Genomic DNA, 15193 nt, shown 5'->3' with positions numbered 1-15193 from the left:
TCCCCAACAACCCTGTTGTCCTCCTACTACCCCCTGAGATTCCTTTATTCCCTGCCCTCCTTCAACTTTTCATCTCCCACTTCTGGACCTCTCTGTAGGTCATTCTATAAAGAGCTGCTCTCGGCCAATGGCCTCCCTAGATAAGACAAGCTAACAATTATTTATTCATTCATTCATTTATTTATTTTTGAGCTAATTTTATTTATTTATTTTTTTAGATTTCATTTATTTATTCATGAGAAACACAGAAAGAGGCAGAAACAGAGGCAGAGGGAGAAGCAGGCTCCCTGCAGGAGCCTGATGTGGGACTGGATCCTGGGACCTTGGGATCATGCCCTGAGCCAAAGGCACACAGGCTCAACCGCTGAGCCACCCAGGCATCCCTAAAAATTTGATTTTAAAAAGAGAGAGGGGGCGCACCTGTGTGGCTTAGTCAGTTAATCATCTGTCTGCCTTCTGCTCAGGTCATGGTCTCAGGGTCCTAGGATCGAGCCCCACATTGTCAGGCTCTCTGCTCATCAGAGAGTCTGCATCTCCCTCTGGCTCTCTCTCTCTCTCTCTCTCTCTCTCTCTCTCTCTTTTTTTAAAGATTTTATTTATCCATTAATGAGAGACACAGAGAGAGAGAGGCAGAGACACAGGCAGAGGGAGAAGCAGGCTCCATGCAGGGAGCCTGACATGGGACTCGATCCTGGGTCTCCAGGATCATGCCCTGGGCCAAAGGCAGGTGCCCAACCACTGAGCCACCCAGGGATCCCTGGCTCTCCCTCTCAAATAAATAAATAAATAAAATCTTTTTTAAAAATTAAAAACTAAGAGGAGGGAAATAACTAGATGTGTCTCTAAGGGGAACAACCTGCTTCATCGTGTTTATCACCTGGGCCAATGGATCTACAGCCTTGGAAGGTCATAGTTGGAAAAGTTGAATCCCAGACTTTTGGGCTCCATGGGCACTCAGGTGCTTCTGGGTCAAGATGTTCACGGTCCATCCTGGGTCAACACATCAGAAAGTCCTTTCTGAAATTGAGCTGGGATCCATCTACCTAGACCCAGCCTCAGTTCTCCTACTTCTTGTCTCAAGCCTCAGAAGGTAGCTGTGATGGTGCCCCCCAAGTCATTTCTTCTTCAGGAAGAGCTGTTCTTCTTATGCCATGAGTTGGCCATGGTCCTCTGCTTCTCCTTCTGTAGGTCTAGGCCTCTCCATCTGTGATGCCTGCACTGCAAAAAGTAATCAAAAACTGTCACCACCTCATTACACTCTTTATGTAACTCCTTTTGAATTTACTGCCAACCACATCCTTAAACTCATTTTCACACATGCTGTAGCTCAGCTACATCTCCCTAGTCAGTAATAATTGTAGTCATTAGACGTAACATTTATGAGAATTAGTATAACATGATAGCTAAGAACACATGCTCTGGAACCAGACAGCCTAGATGTGAAGCACTTAATGAAGAACCGTGTCATTGTTAGTTATCACCATCATGACTATCATCATCACACCTGTGCTAAGCACTTGCCCACAATAACTATTTTAATCCCCATGACAACTTCCTGGGATTTATTGGGCTATATTGTCCTGATTTTACAAGTAAGGAGATGCAACCTCAAAAGATTATTTTTTGTGCCCAGGGTTAGAGTTATGGTGCAAAGCTAGGCAGTGTCCTTTGCTTTTTGGTCTTTGGCTTTTGGGACACAAGTACAGGACCATATCTGTTGCCATTATCCACAATTTTTTTCTACTTATCGGTGCTTTACTCCCACTTTGTGCTGTCTTTTGTATTCCTGGTTCTGTTTATTCCAAGTGAATCTGCCTCCTGGCTTTGTGCTGTCTGTCCTAATTTGAGAAGAGTATCTTCTGTGTCTTCATCCAGATCACCCACAGATCAGAGGCCACGTGACAACCCCCTCCAGATTCTGCTCACTGCAGCCCAGGTGGTGTTCCATTTCCTGAAGCTCCCCATGCCACCAGCTTTGTGATCCTGTCAGAGAAGCCTAGGGGGTAGCCTGGGAATGATTTGTATTTGAATATATCTGTATTTGGTTCCTAGTGAGCATGCTTCATCTTGCCTTCCAGGTCTCCATTCTAGAATTCTTCCAAGACAGAGAGCAGCTCCTAAATTTATAGTTTGTGAAATATTCCCTCCAGGCAGGGCCAGTTGCAAAGACCAGGTCAAATGCAAGGTCTGCTGAACACGCACAGCAGAGAGGATACTGACCACGTGCTACAGATAGTGAGACCTACGAGGCTGGCTCTACATTTCAAGGCTCCCTTCTTTCGGACTCCACAGGCCTTCTATGTCCTGACTAAACCATAGGAGGCTGAGCAGCGAGGTTGAGCAGTCGTGGTGGCCAATATTTCTGTGCAGGGAAAACATGGGGCAGCAGTCTCATTAGAAGGGAGACTGGAGAGGGCCTTGAAACTTAAATCATAGGTTTATTTGGAGCGATTTGCAAGAAAGGGGAGCACTGATGGAAATCCGAGAGGCTAGAGCCCCCACAAAAAGCCATTTCTTGGTACTGCCACTGCGCCAATTGACCAGAAAGGCTGGACTAATTTCTTCCTTCTCTCCTACTGTACTATTGCCTGACCCTAAGCCATTCATTCAATTTGGCTATCTTCAGTTACCACCCTTTTCGATGTCAGAATGTCAACCACCTGTGTCTGGTGCTCTTCCTGGCTTCTTGCGAGCCATGACTGTGGGAGCCTCCTGGCTCTTGGAGGACAGCAGGACGCCATGGGTCTGCCATGAGCCTGGGCTCCCTAATTATGCCACTGTTGCTGGAGCCTGCCCAAGCTACTGTAAAGCAGCAAAACAAGCGTGCTGGAAAATGCTTCCGCCCCAAAGCGTTCCCTTTTGAAATCATCAAGCAAATGCCAAATACTTTCTTTCTGTGTGGTCAGGCCGCAAAGCTGTCCCTCTCGTGCTAGAGCAGTTAGGGCGGACTGAGCCCGGTGGATCTAGGAGGACTTGGGGAAGGCAGTCTTAGTTCTCAGATCAGCATGTGGCCCTAGCAATGCACCTACTCTTGGGCAGTGGGTCCCCCAGGATGCCATGAAAAATGACGGGGACGGGTGAGGGAGCTTCCACTGGAAAGAGAAGATGCCTCTGATCTTAGTGCGGTGAGTCCTTGGTATGCCGTTGAACACTTAAATGCTGACTTTAACACATCAGGAAAACAAAGTGGTTAAAGGCGTGGACTCAAACCCTGACTGCTTAGGTTTAAATGCAGCTCTGTGACATTGGATCATTTATTTAACCTCTGCAAACTTCACGTGTAAAGCAAAGGTAATCGCTGGACCTATCTCGCTGGTTGCGAAGATTAAATGAGGTGCTACATGTAAGGTGCATGGAACAACAGCTCCTGACATTTCACAAGAGCTTTGTAAGGATTAACTACTATTATTACCATTATCATTATCCTCACCATCACCACCATTTCTGAGTGTTGAATGCGTACCAGCTACTGAGCTAAGCACATACATGCATTAGCTCGTTTAACTACCCTGTGAAATAGGTGTAATGCTTCAATTATGCCTCAGTCGAGGAAATGGACATTTGGAGAGGTTAATTAACCCGCACAGAGCTAAACAGGTAAAAAATTGGTGAAGTCAGGATTTGGAGCCAAGTTTCCCTAACTCCAGAGTCTATGCTATTATCACCCCTGGCCACGGTCCATAAAAACAGCTGTTACAGAGTACTTTCTGCACACTGGATAGGATGCAGAGCACTCTACATTCCTTATCTTGTTTAATTTTCATAATCCTATGAGGTAGATACTCTTCTTATCCCCAGTTTACAGATGAGGAAAGCAAGGTTCAGAGAGCTAAGCAACCTCCACACATTTTTACAGCAAAGAATTTAAATCCAGGCTGCCTAATGCTTAAAATCCATTCTAATATCTACTGGGATTGACTGCCAAACAAGTGAGCAAGATGCTGCTCCTGGGAGGTTGATAACAGTCAGAGATCTTGACTCCTGAGGGCCACGGTAACCCAGGGGGACACAGTTTGCCGATCAGCCCTTTTCTGAGCTATCATTAGGAGCAATTTGCACTTTTTCTTATGCTTCACGTTCCTGCAATTTCTGTAAACTGCTGATTTGCTCAGATTAAGATGTGCTCCTGTGCATTTCACATATTCCTTTATTGTACGTCCTGCAAAAATGTGCAAGAATCATAAATAGTCCAGAAGGAGGTCCTGATGTATTGTGCATTGCCATAGGAGGAGTCTGCGGATTCCCAGACTGCATTCCTTGACCAAAAACACCTGCGGTTGGACGACTACAACATTCCAGATGCGCATTTCAGGATCAGGTCATGAGAGGGCAACTTGCTTGGTGATGACTAGTGGTCTAGATTTCACCAGACTGGAAATCAGGGATTCTTTACCAGTCATGCGTGACTGATCTTCAGCCGTTCTGAGAACATTCTTTACGTTCGTGTGCATTTTCCTAGAGAGAGAGCCCGTAACTCTTACAATATTCTCAAAGGAGTACATGACTCAAAAAACGGTTTAAAAACTACAGTTCTAGGGATGCCTGGGTGGCTCAGCGGTTGAGCGCCTGCCTTCAGCCCAGGGTGTGATTCTGGAGTCCTGGGATCAAATCCCACGTTGGGCTCCCTGCGTGGAGCCTGCTTCTCCCTCTGCCTGTGTCTCTGCCTCTCTCTCTCTCTGTCTCTCATGAATAAATAAATATAATCTTAAAAAAAAAAACACAGTTCTAGGTTTAAAAATCACTAAGGGAGGAAACTTCAGAAACAAAACCAAACCAAAAAATCCTGAATCCTTTTTAATGGAAATGGCAGTGCTCCCTGAAGGCAGAAATGCACCTTCCTTTTGCATCTGTGATTTATGCTATAATGAATAATTGTTCTCTCTGTTCTCTGTTGAGAGGGGGAGAGGGAGAGAGAGACAGAGAGAGAGACAGAGAGGAAAGGAACAGAGAGACAGACCACCATGTGCCAGGTACTACCCTAAAGATAAGACTTCCTTTAATCATTCACTCAATTAAATCTCACACTATCTGTTGTAGGTAGATACCAATATTAACTCTGAATCTTACAGAGGCATAGAAACTTACCCAAGGTCAATTACTAAATTCATCTAAATCCTAAGATGTCTTACATAGATTTGTAGATCAAAATACAGGACAAATCATATAAAATAATTTTCAAATAATATACTTAATTTTACATACTTGATTTTTAAAATATTTTTTTAATATTTCTTTTCTAAGGGAGAAAAAAATATTGGAAAGAAATTTCTCCTCTCAAAATTTTCTAGAAAGTCTATGCCAGATTTTTTTCTTTTCCCAAAATAATTTTTAATTATTATTATAAATGAGACTTTGCGGAGGACTGTCCAATGGGACTATAATTTTATGGCTGTGCTTGTGTTACTGGGTTGTGAGAAGATGAGAGAGAAAGGGGACCTGCCAGGAAGGGGCTAAAAATGAATGAACATGGAAATGCAGTGACTCTTGCAGTGACCATCTGTTCATCTTCTCAGAGATTCAGGCACTAGGGCCACCAGGCAGAGGAAAAGAGCAATTTCTGATGATGAGAAATTAAAAGCATTGAATTAAAATTCACCCCAGGTGAATTTTCTCAGTCAGACAGAGAGAGAGTGTTCATGCCCAGATGTTACAAAAAGACATTTCACTGTAGTCAGTGTTTGATCATGAGTTCAAAGGACTAATTCACCTTCCACTCCACTTTCTTAAGTCGTTTGCCCCCCAAATTAATTCAGAGCTAGGGGCTTCTAGGGTATGTGTAATATAAATGCATCTTGCCTATGCTCTACATACAACTTCACAGGTGACAGGTGACAGGAGTCCATGCCTATGCTTGTTTGGTCTTGTACCTTGTCCACTGAGCCAGTCCTGACTTCTTTTTCAAGATAAGGCTCTGTCACCACCTCTGGAAAGCCTTCTCTGCCCCCCACAGCTGCACAGGGAGCTGCTTCTGTCTGTTCCAAGAGAGCCCATTGGATGCCACTCTCACTGCCTTTGTCACACTCCCCTATCAGTGTTAATTTTTTTGTCTGTCTCCTTCACCAGATTCTAGGCTCTCAGGTCAGCTGCATGCCTGGCACTTAAAGCTGCTCAAAAATGTGTGAACCAACAACTTACTTGTTTCTTCCCCACCCAAAAGTAATTACGAGGATTAGTGTTCTTAAGGAAGAACCAGTTAAGGACGCTTCTATGTGATAAAGGGAGGGGAAGGGTGCATTAATCTCCTGTCAAGACCAGTCAAGTGCCAAGAGGTGAAAATATCCTAAGGCAGTGTACTAGTTATCTATTGCTATATAATAAATGACTCCACACTTCATGTATTATCTTTCACTGTTTCTGTGGTCAGGAATTCAGACAGGGTGTATCCTGTGTCTGCATGTGATGTCTGGGGCTCATTTGCTCACATGCCTAGCTGAGGTCATCAGCAAAATACCCCACACGTGGCCTTTCAATGTGACTTGAACTTCCTTACAACATGGCGGCTGGCTTCCAAGAGCAAATATCCTGGAGAGCAAGGGCCAAGCAGAAACCACTTCGTTTTTACAACCTGACCTCAGAAGTCACACAGCATCATTTGTGCCGTATTCTATTGGTGGAGGCAGTTACAAGGGTCCTTCCTGGTTTAAGGTAGGGAACAGACTCCACCTCTCAATGAAGGAGTGTCAACATCATATTATAAGTAGAACCTGTGGAATGGCATACACACTGGCGCGGCCATCTTTGAAAAGTGAAATCTGGTGATGCCTGGGTGGCTCAGTCAGTTGGGTACCTGCCTTTGGCTTAGGTCATGATCCCAGAGTCCTGGAATCTAGGCCCACATTAGGGAGATGGCTTCTCCCTCTCCCTCTGTCCCCCACTTGTGATTGCTCTGTCTTTCTAGTGCTTACTCTCTCAGATAAATAAAAAATCTTAAAAAAGAAAAAGAAAAGAAAAGAAAAGGAAAGAGAAAAGTGAAATCTGCCACAAGCAGTCATGGGGAAAGGGCCGAAGTCAGTATAATAGAATACATATAAGAACCCCTTATGTAAGATAAGAGATATGAATGAAAGCAGATGGATTTCATGAAGGCAATGAGTCTTTCCTTTGCTGCCAGAAGGCAGGTAATTATAACTCTGTCAGGATGCAAATAGGAAAAGGAAGATTTAACACCTTGTGAGAGAGTCACTGTTTTCAGTTATTAGATCTGCATCATCATCTTGCAAAGATGGGGCAGCTGTAGTTGCCAGAGTGACACATCTCTTGAGGTCATCTATAGACATCACCTCATTCCTGGCTTACTTTCTTTTTTTAAAAAGATTTTATTTATTCATGAGAGACATAGAGAGAGAGAGAGGCAGAGACACAGGCAGAGGGAGACGCAGGCTCCATGCAGGAAGCCCAACGTGGGACTTGATCCAGGGTCTCCAGGATCATGCCCTGGGCCGAAGGCAGGCGCCAGACCACTGAGCCCCACCCCAGGCATCCCCCTGGCTCACTTTCATTCCAACACCACTCTTGTTGTAGTCCCTAATTATTTTATTATCCATATTGATGATACTCTGACCTCCCAGCTTCTTGACATCGTCTCTTCCAAAGATCTTATCCCCAAACCTTCTCAGTTACTCACTCCCTTGGTCATTGGGTCATCACCTCTTACTGTAGCCATCTACAATCCCTAGTTAAGATGTCTATTCCATCCCCAACAATTCTTTGATGCCACACAAAGCGATAGTCCCTTGATTCTACCATCATTTCACTGCCCCTTGCCTGCTCATGAGCTCGCTTCCACCTACTGCATCAGAAATCTGCCATTAGATTCACTCTTTTGCATGTGCTCTGCACTCCCTCACCCACCTCCTCTTTCTGTGTCTCTCCTAACAAACCCAATCAGCCAAATCCTCCACAGCTGCCACCCCGCAGGGCCTGGTCTCTCACTCTAAATTCATGACAGTAACCTCAGGTGAGTGCACAGTGGTGCCTGCAGTCAGTGGGGTAAGTAGAAATGCTACCTCGAGCTGCTCGCCCGCACCAGAGCTGTAACCCCATACCTTTGAATCGGAGCCCACCATCCACTCAGACATCATGGCATTGCTGCTCAGACCCTAATGCACAGTCAGCCAACCTCCAGGAACATTAAGAAATCCTCTTCAGGGACGCCTGGGTGGCTCGGCAGTTGAGCATCTGCCTTTGGCTCAGGGCGTAATCATGGGGTCCCAGGATTGAGTCCCGCATCGGGCTCCCCGTGGGGAGCCTGCTTCTCCCTCTGCCTGTGTCTCTGCATCTCTCATGAAAAAATAAATAAAATCTTAAAAAAATATATCTTCTTCAGACAACAGCTTCTCTCTGCTGACACCTCAGCTTTCTGGTAGCTTCAAAACTGAAGTCTGGTGATGTGACATCCTCTCTGAGGGCACCCTTTCCATTTCCGCTTCATTTTCTGTACACTCAGCGTTGCTGAGCTATTTTGACATCTTCTATTCTTAGCACCAAAGCACAAAGTCACATATGCAGATAGACCAAAATTAGAAGAACAGCACATTGATTTTCCAAACCCTTTGAAAAATCAAGAACACTTGGGGGCTTGGTGGTGGAAGGGGCTGTGACCAAGTCACTCCAGGGTGAGGAGCCTGGAGACTGACACAAAGGAGACGCGTCACCTTGGGCAAGTCCCTTTAGCTGTCTGAGTCCCAATCTTATCTGCGAAGCAAGAGGACTGCATGAGGTAATTCGGAAGGCCCTTTCTAGATCATTCATTCTGACTTTGACACAGGATGCTACAACATTCACAGTTGTCCCTGCTTTTTCTGCCTCTACTTCATTCATCAGTTTTTCAATCAAGTAAAGGGCCATTGCATGCTTAGAGGGTACAAAGATAAAAGGACACAATCCCTGCCCTCTAGGAGTTTGATAAAATCCTATAATTATGCCTAATGTGATAAATGTTTTGAAGAAGGTATGTTTCGAAGTGTGATAGGAACAAAGTAGAAAAGGAGATTAGTTGTAGCTGTAGAGCTTGAATCCTTCACAGAGGAAATGGCTTTAGAGAGTAAGTATTCTTACACAACTTTGCCAAGGTGTGGTGGAGGTAGGCACAGAGAGGACATTCCAGTTATGAGAAAAGGCCCAGAGCCATAGTGAATCTGGGAGACAAATTCCACGTTTTCATTATCCCCAATTATTGGGTACATGAGGTACGTGTTTCAGGGCATGAGGCTGGAAAAAGATGGATTGGAATCCCTCTTTCTTTTTTTCTTCTCATTCAGCAGAAGATCTCATTTTAGATTTATCCCAAGTTTCTCAAATTTAAGTCAGGGTTTCTCTGCCATCCTTGAAATCTTATCCCCTCTAGGCTCTCCTTTGTGTTACATATGTTATCCTGAAATTTGACCTGTTTATTGATGCCACCCACCTGAAACCATTTATCATATATTCCCATGTAATATATAAAGCTGAAAGTAATAGCTTCATTTTACAGAGAAAAAAGTTAACATAAACATTGATTTGTAGATCAATACCAGGTAAATATGCGCTGAAATGTGCCCTGGCTCCCTCCTTCATGAAAATTTCATGACATAAAGTGAGGAGAAATAAGTAATCTTGGCCGACTTGTGCAATATTACATTGGGACTGTCATATAAGGGTTAGATTTTAAGTCAAGCATGGTTTTAAGGAACTAAATATTGTGAATACCATATAAGGATAGGGAAGAAAGTGTAATGTAAATTAATACTCAGAATATGGGTTGGTAAGACTAAAATAATCTTCTGGAACCCATGAAAATAGCTGCTACTTTTTCCCAGATTAATTCTTTCATAAGGAAGCATTTTACCTTTTTAAAAATCAGTGTGGGGTGGTTGGTCACCCAGACTTTGCAAGACAGTAGGACCCACAGGGTCATTACCATCCAGGATTTGGTCTTGGGCCTGTGGTACCCAAAAAGTTCAATTATTCATTTTTGCAGAACTGATGAGGGTTTAGAGGACTATGAACCCTGAGGCGGATGTCTGTAAAGCAAGCTCTTTATATTGTGTCTCTCTAGCACCATCTACTGGGAAACAAAAGTGGCTTTATTAGGATTCTTAAGAGTTGAAAGCATCAGAACCCAAGTCAGGTAGCAAAGAGAAGGAGAGTGAGAAAGGAAAAGCTTAGCAGAGTCTAAGAAACAGAGGATTAAGTATATTGAAGTTATTTATATATAGATAGATGTAACTACTTAAACAAAACTACAAACTTTTGAACTTATAAGACACACACATACACAGACCATATAATACAAGATTTTAGAAAGTAAGCAACAACAAAATTCATAAACACAGAAAGCAACCATAAAATGTAATGACAAAACTAAGAATACTTAGAACATATGTATGTCATGGTAATGCCATAAAATGCCTCTATTAAAGTTTCTCAGATTAAATCACAAAGCAAACCCTAAGGAATGCTGTGTACAACCAAGTTGTGGGGAAGGTTAAAATATGAGATTTCAAAAGCAAACCAAGCAGATGAAAGCCAAAGTGGCAGGGGTCTCAATCTTAATATCAGTAAAGACTGATTTCAGGAAAGAAAGCATTAAATTTATATAAAAGGAAGACACCTTGTAATGATAAAGAATACAATTCACAAAGTTCACCATATCTGAGACCATAAAGAAAACCACAGGTAGCTTCACAAAATAGGAGTAATAGAGCCAATACTGACCTAGAAATGTTTTAACTCTTAATAATTCTTGGATCAAAAGGGAACTCAAACCCTGAAACTAGTAACATCTAGAAAATCACATCATAATTATATATAATGCAAATATATACACAATATATATTGGAATATATAATAAATGGAAATATGATGTTATAATTATATATAATGGAAACTCCTACATGTGATATAAAGCCTATTGCTCAGAAAAACATTGTAGCACTAAATACTTACACTAATTTAAAAATATGTGAAAATATGGGATGCCTGGATGGCTCAGCGGTTGAGAATCTGCCTTCGGCTCAGGTCCTGATCCCGGAATCCGGGACCAAATCCCACACTGGGCTGGCTCCTTGCGGGGAGTCTGCTTCTCCCACTGCTTAGGTCTCTGCCTCTTTCTCTCTGTGTCTCCCATGAATAAATAAATAAATTCTTTTTTAAAAAATAAAAATATGTGAAAATACATTAATTAGGAACCTATCCAAGATATTTGAAAAATAACAAAATAAACCCAAAAGAACAAAAAAAATTAATACAAATAAAAGCAGAAATTATGATTTTAAAAAGAGGAGAAAAAAATAAAATAGATAAAGCATTAGCTAACTTATTCAGTGCACAGTTAGAAAAGAACACAGGCCAATAACCACAGGTGAAATTGAAAGGATCATAAGTTACGGTCTTCCTCGACCCTACAAATAAATTGGAAGTAATATAGATGGAATGCATACATTTCTAGAAAAATATAGATTTGTATTTATGACACTAGAAAATAAATTTTAAATAGATTATCATAGAAAACAGAAATATGAATGCGTTGAGTTGTCTAATGAATACATAGGAATAAATTTAGCAGCAACCTCCAAGACAAACTGAGTAAAAAGATCAAGGTGGAGGGACACCTGGATGGCTCAGTGATTGAGCGTCTGCCTTTGGCTCAGGTCGTGATCCCAGGGTCCTGGGATGGAGTCCTGAATCGGGTTCTGCGCTGGGAGCCTGCTTCTCCCTCTGCCTATGTCTCTGACTCTTCAGTCTCTCATGAATAAATAGTCTTTTTTTTTTTTTTTTTTTAAGATCAAGGTGGAAACAAGCTGTATTTTTCTGTATGCGTGCATGGTCTGCATTTAGTATTTGGATATCTTTGTAATGTCTCTGGAAGGATTTGTGAGGAACAAGCAACAGTAGTTGCTTCTGTTGAAGTTTGATCTGTGGGGAACAAAGATAGAGATTGTTTTGGTTTTATGGTATTTTGTACCTTTTACATTTGTTACTTTTCAAATTGATTACATGTGCAAATATTACCCATTCAAAAATTCTTTTTCAGACAAGCAGAACTAAGGTAAAGGAAACAGATGGTTTTAAAGGATATTTTCAAAAAGAATGCTACTTAATTTTTCCTAAAGCTGACTCTGGTAAGGGAAGAATTCTTTTGTGTGCTTCCCAAACTCCCTTGGTCAAACAGTGGACACCAGATGTGCACTAGGATGGCATTGGCCAGGCCTCTGTGTCCCCCTTGGGTGCTTTGGACCCCAGGCATCCTCGCAGCTCAGCGTGAACTCACAGATTCCAGTCCTCACATACCAGGACTGTGTTTCTGAACAGCAGCTCCAAGTCTAAGAAAAGGATGCCTCCTTTCACCCAAAGATAGCAAATTTGTATTTCCTCTTTAGTATTTAGGAACACACAAAAGCAGAACTAAATTATTATAGTGGCTAAAGTTGGTTCTCCTTTTACTTGTTTAAATCTTTTAATGGTAAGGTACAAGTTCCTGATTTTTCCTAGCCTCCTCAGGTTTCAGACCCATTTTGCATGCTACCTCTCTCTCCTCTAAAGTAGTGTAGAAACCAAGTTCCTAAAATATCTCCATCTGGCCACATGAAAGGAAAAAGTATTTGTAGCCCTAAAAGAGTATGTTAACTAGCGTTTGTATTCACTTTTTTTAAAATTTGATTTATTTATTCATGAGAGACACACACAGAGAGAGAGAGGCAGAGACACAGGCAGAAGGAGAAGCAGGCTCCACACAGGGAGCCAGATGCGAGACTCGATCCCAGGACCCCAGGATCACGTCCTGGGCCGAAGGCAGGTACTAAACCGCTGAGCCACCCAGGGATTCCCTGTGTTCGCCTTTAAATATATGATACAGTTCTAGAACAAAAGAAAACTTTTAAAGAAACTAAACTGGGCTTCCAGTTATGAAATGAATAAATCATAGGAATGAAAGGCACAGCATAGGGACTAGTCAGTGGTACTGTAATAGCGTTGTATGGTGACAGATGGGAGCTACACTCACGGTGAGCACAGCATAATGTAAAGAAGCTGATTCACTATGTTGCACACCTGAAACTCATGCAGTATTGTGTTAACTATGTTCAAATTTTTGAAAAAAATTGAATAAATACAGAAACTGAACTGGATCAGGGTGTAAGGCTCTGAAATAGAGTCCCTCTCCTCTTTCAAGAAAGCATGGCCAGAGGAAGAGTACTCCAGCCTGCTGCCCTTTTATCTGCCTCTTCCCACCAGGAGAAGTTGCTCCAGTACAAGGAACAGCGTTTGACCTGAGGAAGCCAGTCGAGCTTGGAAAACACCTGCAGGAGTTCCATATCAATGGCTTTGACCACAATTTCTGTCTGAAGGGATCTAAAGAAAAGCACTTTTGTGCACGGTAGGTCCTTTCCACTTACTGTCTCCGTAGGGAAGAAGAGACTCCGTCTCCTATACGAGGAGCTTCTGCTCTGGCCATATCAATAGCATTTACTATGCCGCAGGGACCAAATACCACATCCTCGGTCTTCTCAAAGCTCCTGCTCCACAGAGTAGCTCCATGGAACCATCCCCCCACCCCCCCTCGCCATTATCCCTGGGCTCCCACCTAGCAATCCTGCCTCTCTTTGCTCCCTCTCTCCCCATCTGTGCCTGTTCTTTAAGGACCATCTTTTATTAGAAGCCCCGACTGAAGTCACCTCTGCTTCCCTTGAACTTCTGGAGCCCTCTGTACTTTGTTCATTTGTGATTCGTGCCCTGTCTACTTCCATGGAAAGTCCGAGGCTGCACTTCTCCCAGAGCACCTGCCACCGGCAGCCTTGTCCGATAGGCGTCTGCGTGCACTCTTCTCCTCACTAGACTCTGAGCTCCTCATGCCGTCTCATCCCTGTGAGTCCCCCCCGTCTCTGCCCTAGTCCCTAACACCCTGCTTGGCACTAGCAAATAACAAATGTCTGTAGAAGAAATGGATGTTAAGTAAAGCAGAGAAAATGATTCAGACTCTAGTAGAAGCTTCGAAAGCTTTCTCTCTCTCAGAGCCCCAGTCCCTGTGTTCTTCCAGATGGAGTCTGCTCTCCTCCGCTTGACTAATGTTCACATTTCTCTCTCTACTGCCCCCACCTCGAGGAGACTCTCCTGCCTCCTCCTCTCCAGTATTCAAATCCTGGCCCTCCCCTTCCCAAACAGCTTTCCCTGAACCTTTTGACTGACTGTGCATAGTTGGAATGTTTTACCTCTCAGTAAGAGGGTAAGACTGAAGCTTTCCTTTATCCATATCCCTTCAACACCAGTATGGGACCAGGTGGCTACTCTCAGCTCTGTAGAGGCCTGCTTAAAAAAAAAAAAAAAAAAAAAGGAAACAGTGAATCTAGCAGAAACTGATGGTACAGCTGTTCTCAGGAGAGATCTGACCACAGAGTACGACCTGTTCTAGCCCGAGGGAAAGGGAGTGGTTTAATTTAGAAAAGCATCTCTTCTCTTTCAAAAGACATAGCTGGTGGTTTTGCCAAGCCAAGCCGAGAGCACCAACTGTTTAAGAGAAAGAATCTCAGCCCCTCCAGAACCTGAAAACTGCATCTTTTCAGCCTGACTGCCCCAACAGACATACATACATATATATCTAGCTGGGGTGAGCCTTCCCCAGAGAGGCCACGATCACAGTGAGAGCTTGCTATTGAAGGATCTTCAGAACCACCTGCTCACGCCTCACCCAGGAGACTGCGAGAATTGCCCATCATGCTCTCATCTTTGTCTCCCAGTCCCTGCTCTGGGGCTGGGTCTGATTACTGTCTCCAAGGCTGCTTCCCAGCTTCTACTTGTCCCAGCTAGCTTTTCTGTCCTATACTTACATGATTTGCTTTCTTCCCAGGGTCCATCATGCTGGAAGTGGCCGTGTCCTGGAAGTGTACACTACCCAGCCTGGGATCCAGTTTTACACAGGCAACTTCCTGGATGGCACGCTGAAGGGCAAGAGTGGAGCAGTCTATCCCAAGCACTCCGGTTTCTGTCTCGAGACCCAGAACTGGCCTGATGCAGTCCATCAGGTAAAGCTCCAGCCCAGCTTTTCAGTGCTGTTGTGTCCAAGGTCACTCTGTATGACAAGGGTCATGACACTCAAATCAGGTCTGTATGATTCAAAAGTTCATGTTGGTGGTTCTCTTCTCCAAGTTATGATAAGGAAACCCTTAGCCAAGTTACTAACACAGCATTTATGTATTTTTATATCTATTTTGTGTCTTCA

The 15193-nt window shown here is 43.3% G+C and overlaps 1 protein-coding gene across 3 annotated transcripts in view; it reads left to right on the top strand.

Annotated features, from left to right (window-relative positions):
• The window catches only part of GALM (galactose mutarotase), a 110123-nt gene that overhangs the window by 92989 nt on the left and 1941 nt on the right, over positions 1-15193 (top strand). For all 3 annotated transcript variants that reach the window (XM_077843559.1, XM_077843557.1, XM_077843558.1), the window contains 2 exons: positions 13213-13354; positions 14822-14996. In XM_077843559.1, the coding sequence (XP_077699685.1) occupies positions 13213-13354; positions 14822-14996 (317 nt within the window). The remainder of the gene's footprint in view (positions 1-13212; positions 13355-14821; positions 14997-15193) is intronic.

This window comes from Canis aureus, chromosome 12 (genome assembly GCF_053574225.1).
Source record: "Canis aureus isolate CA01 chromosome 12, VMU_Caureus_v.1.0, whole genome shotgun sequence".
In the NCBI taxonomy this organism is placed as follows: Eukaryota; Metazoa; Chordata; class Mammalia; order Carnivora; family Canidae; genus Canis; species Canis aureus.
The sequence above is the reverse complement of the archived record's forward strand: the minus strand, read 5'-3'. Positions and strand labels throughout refer to the sequence as shown.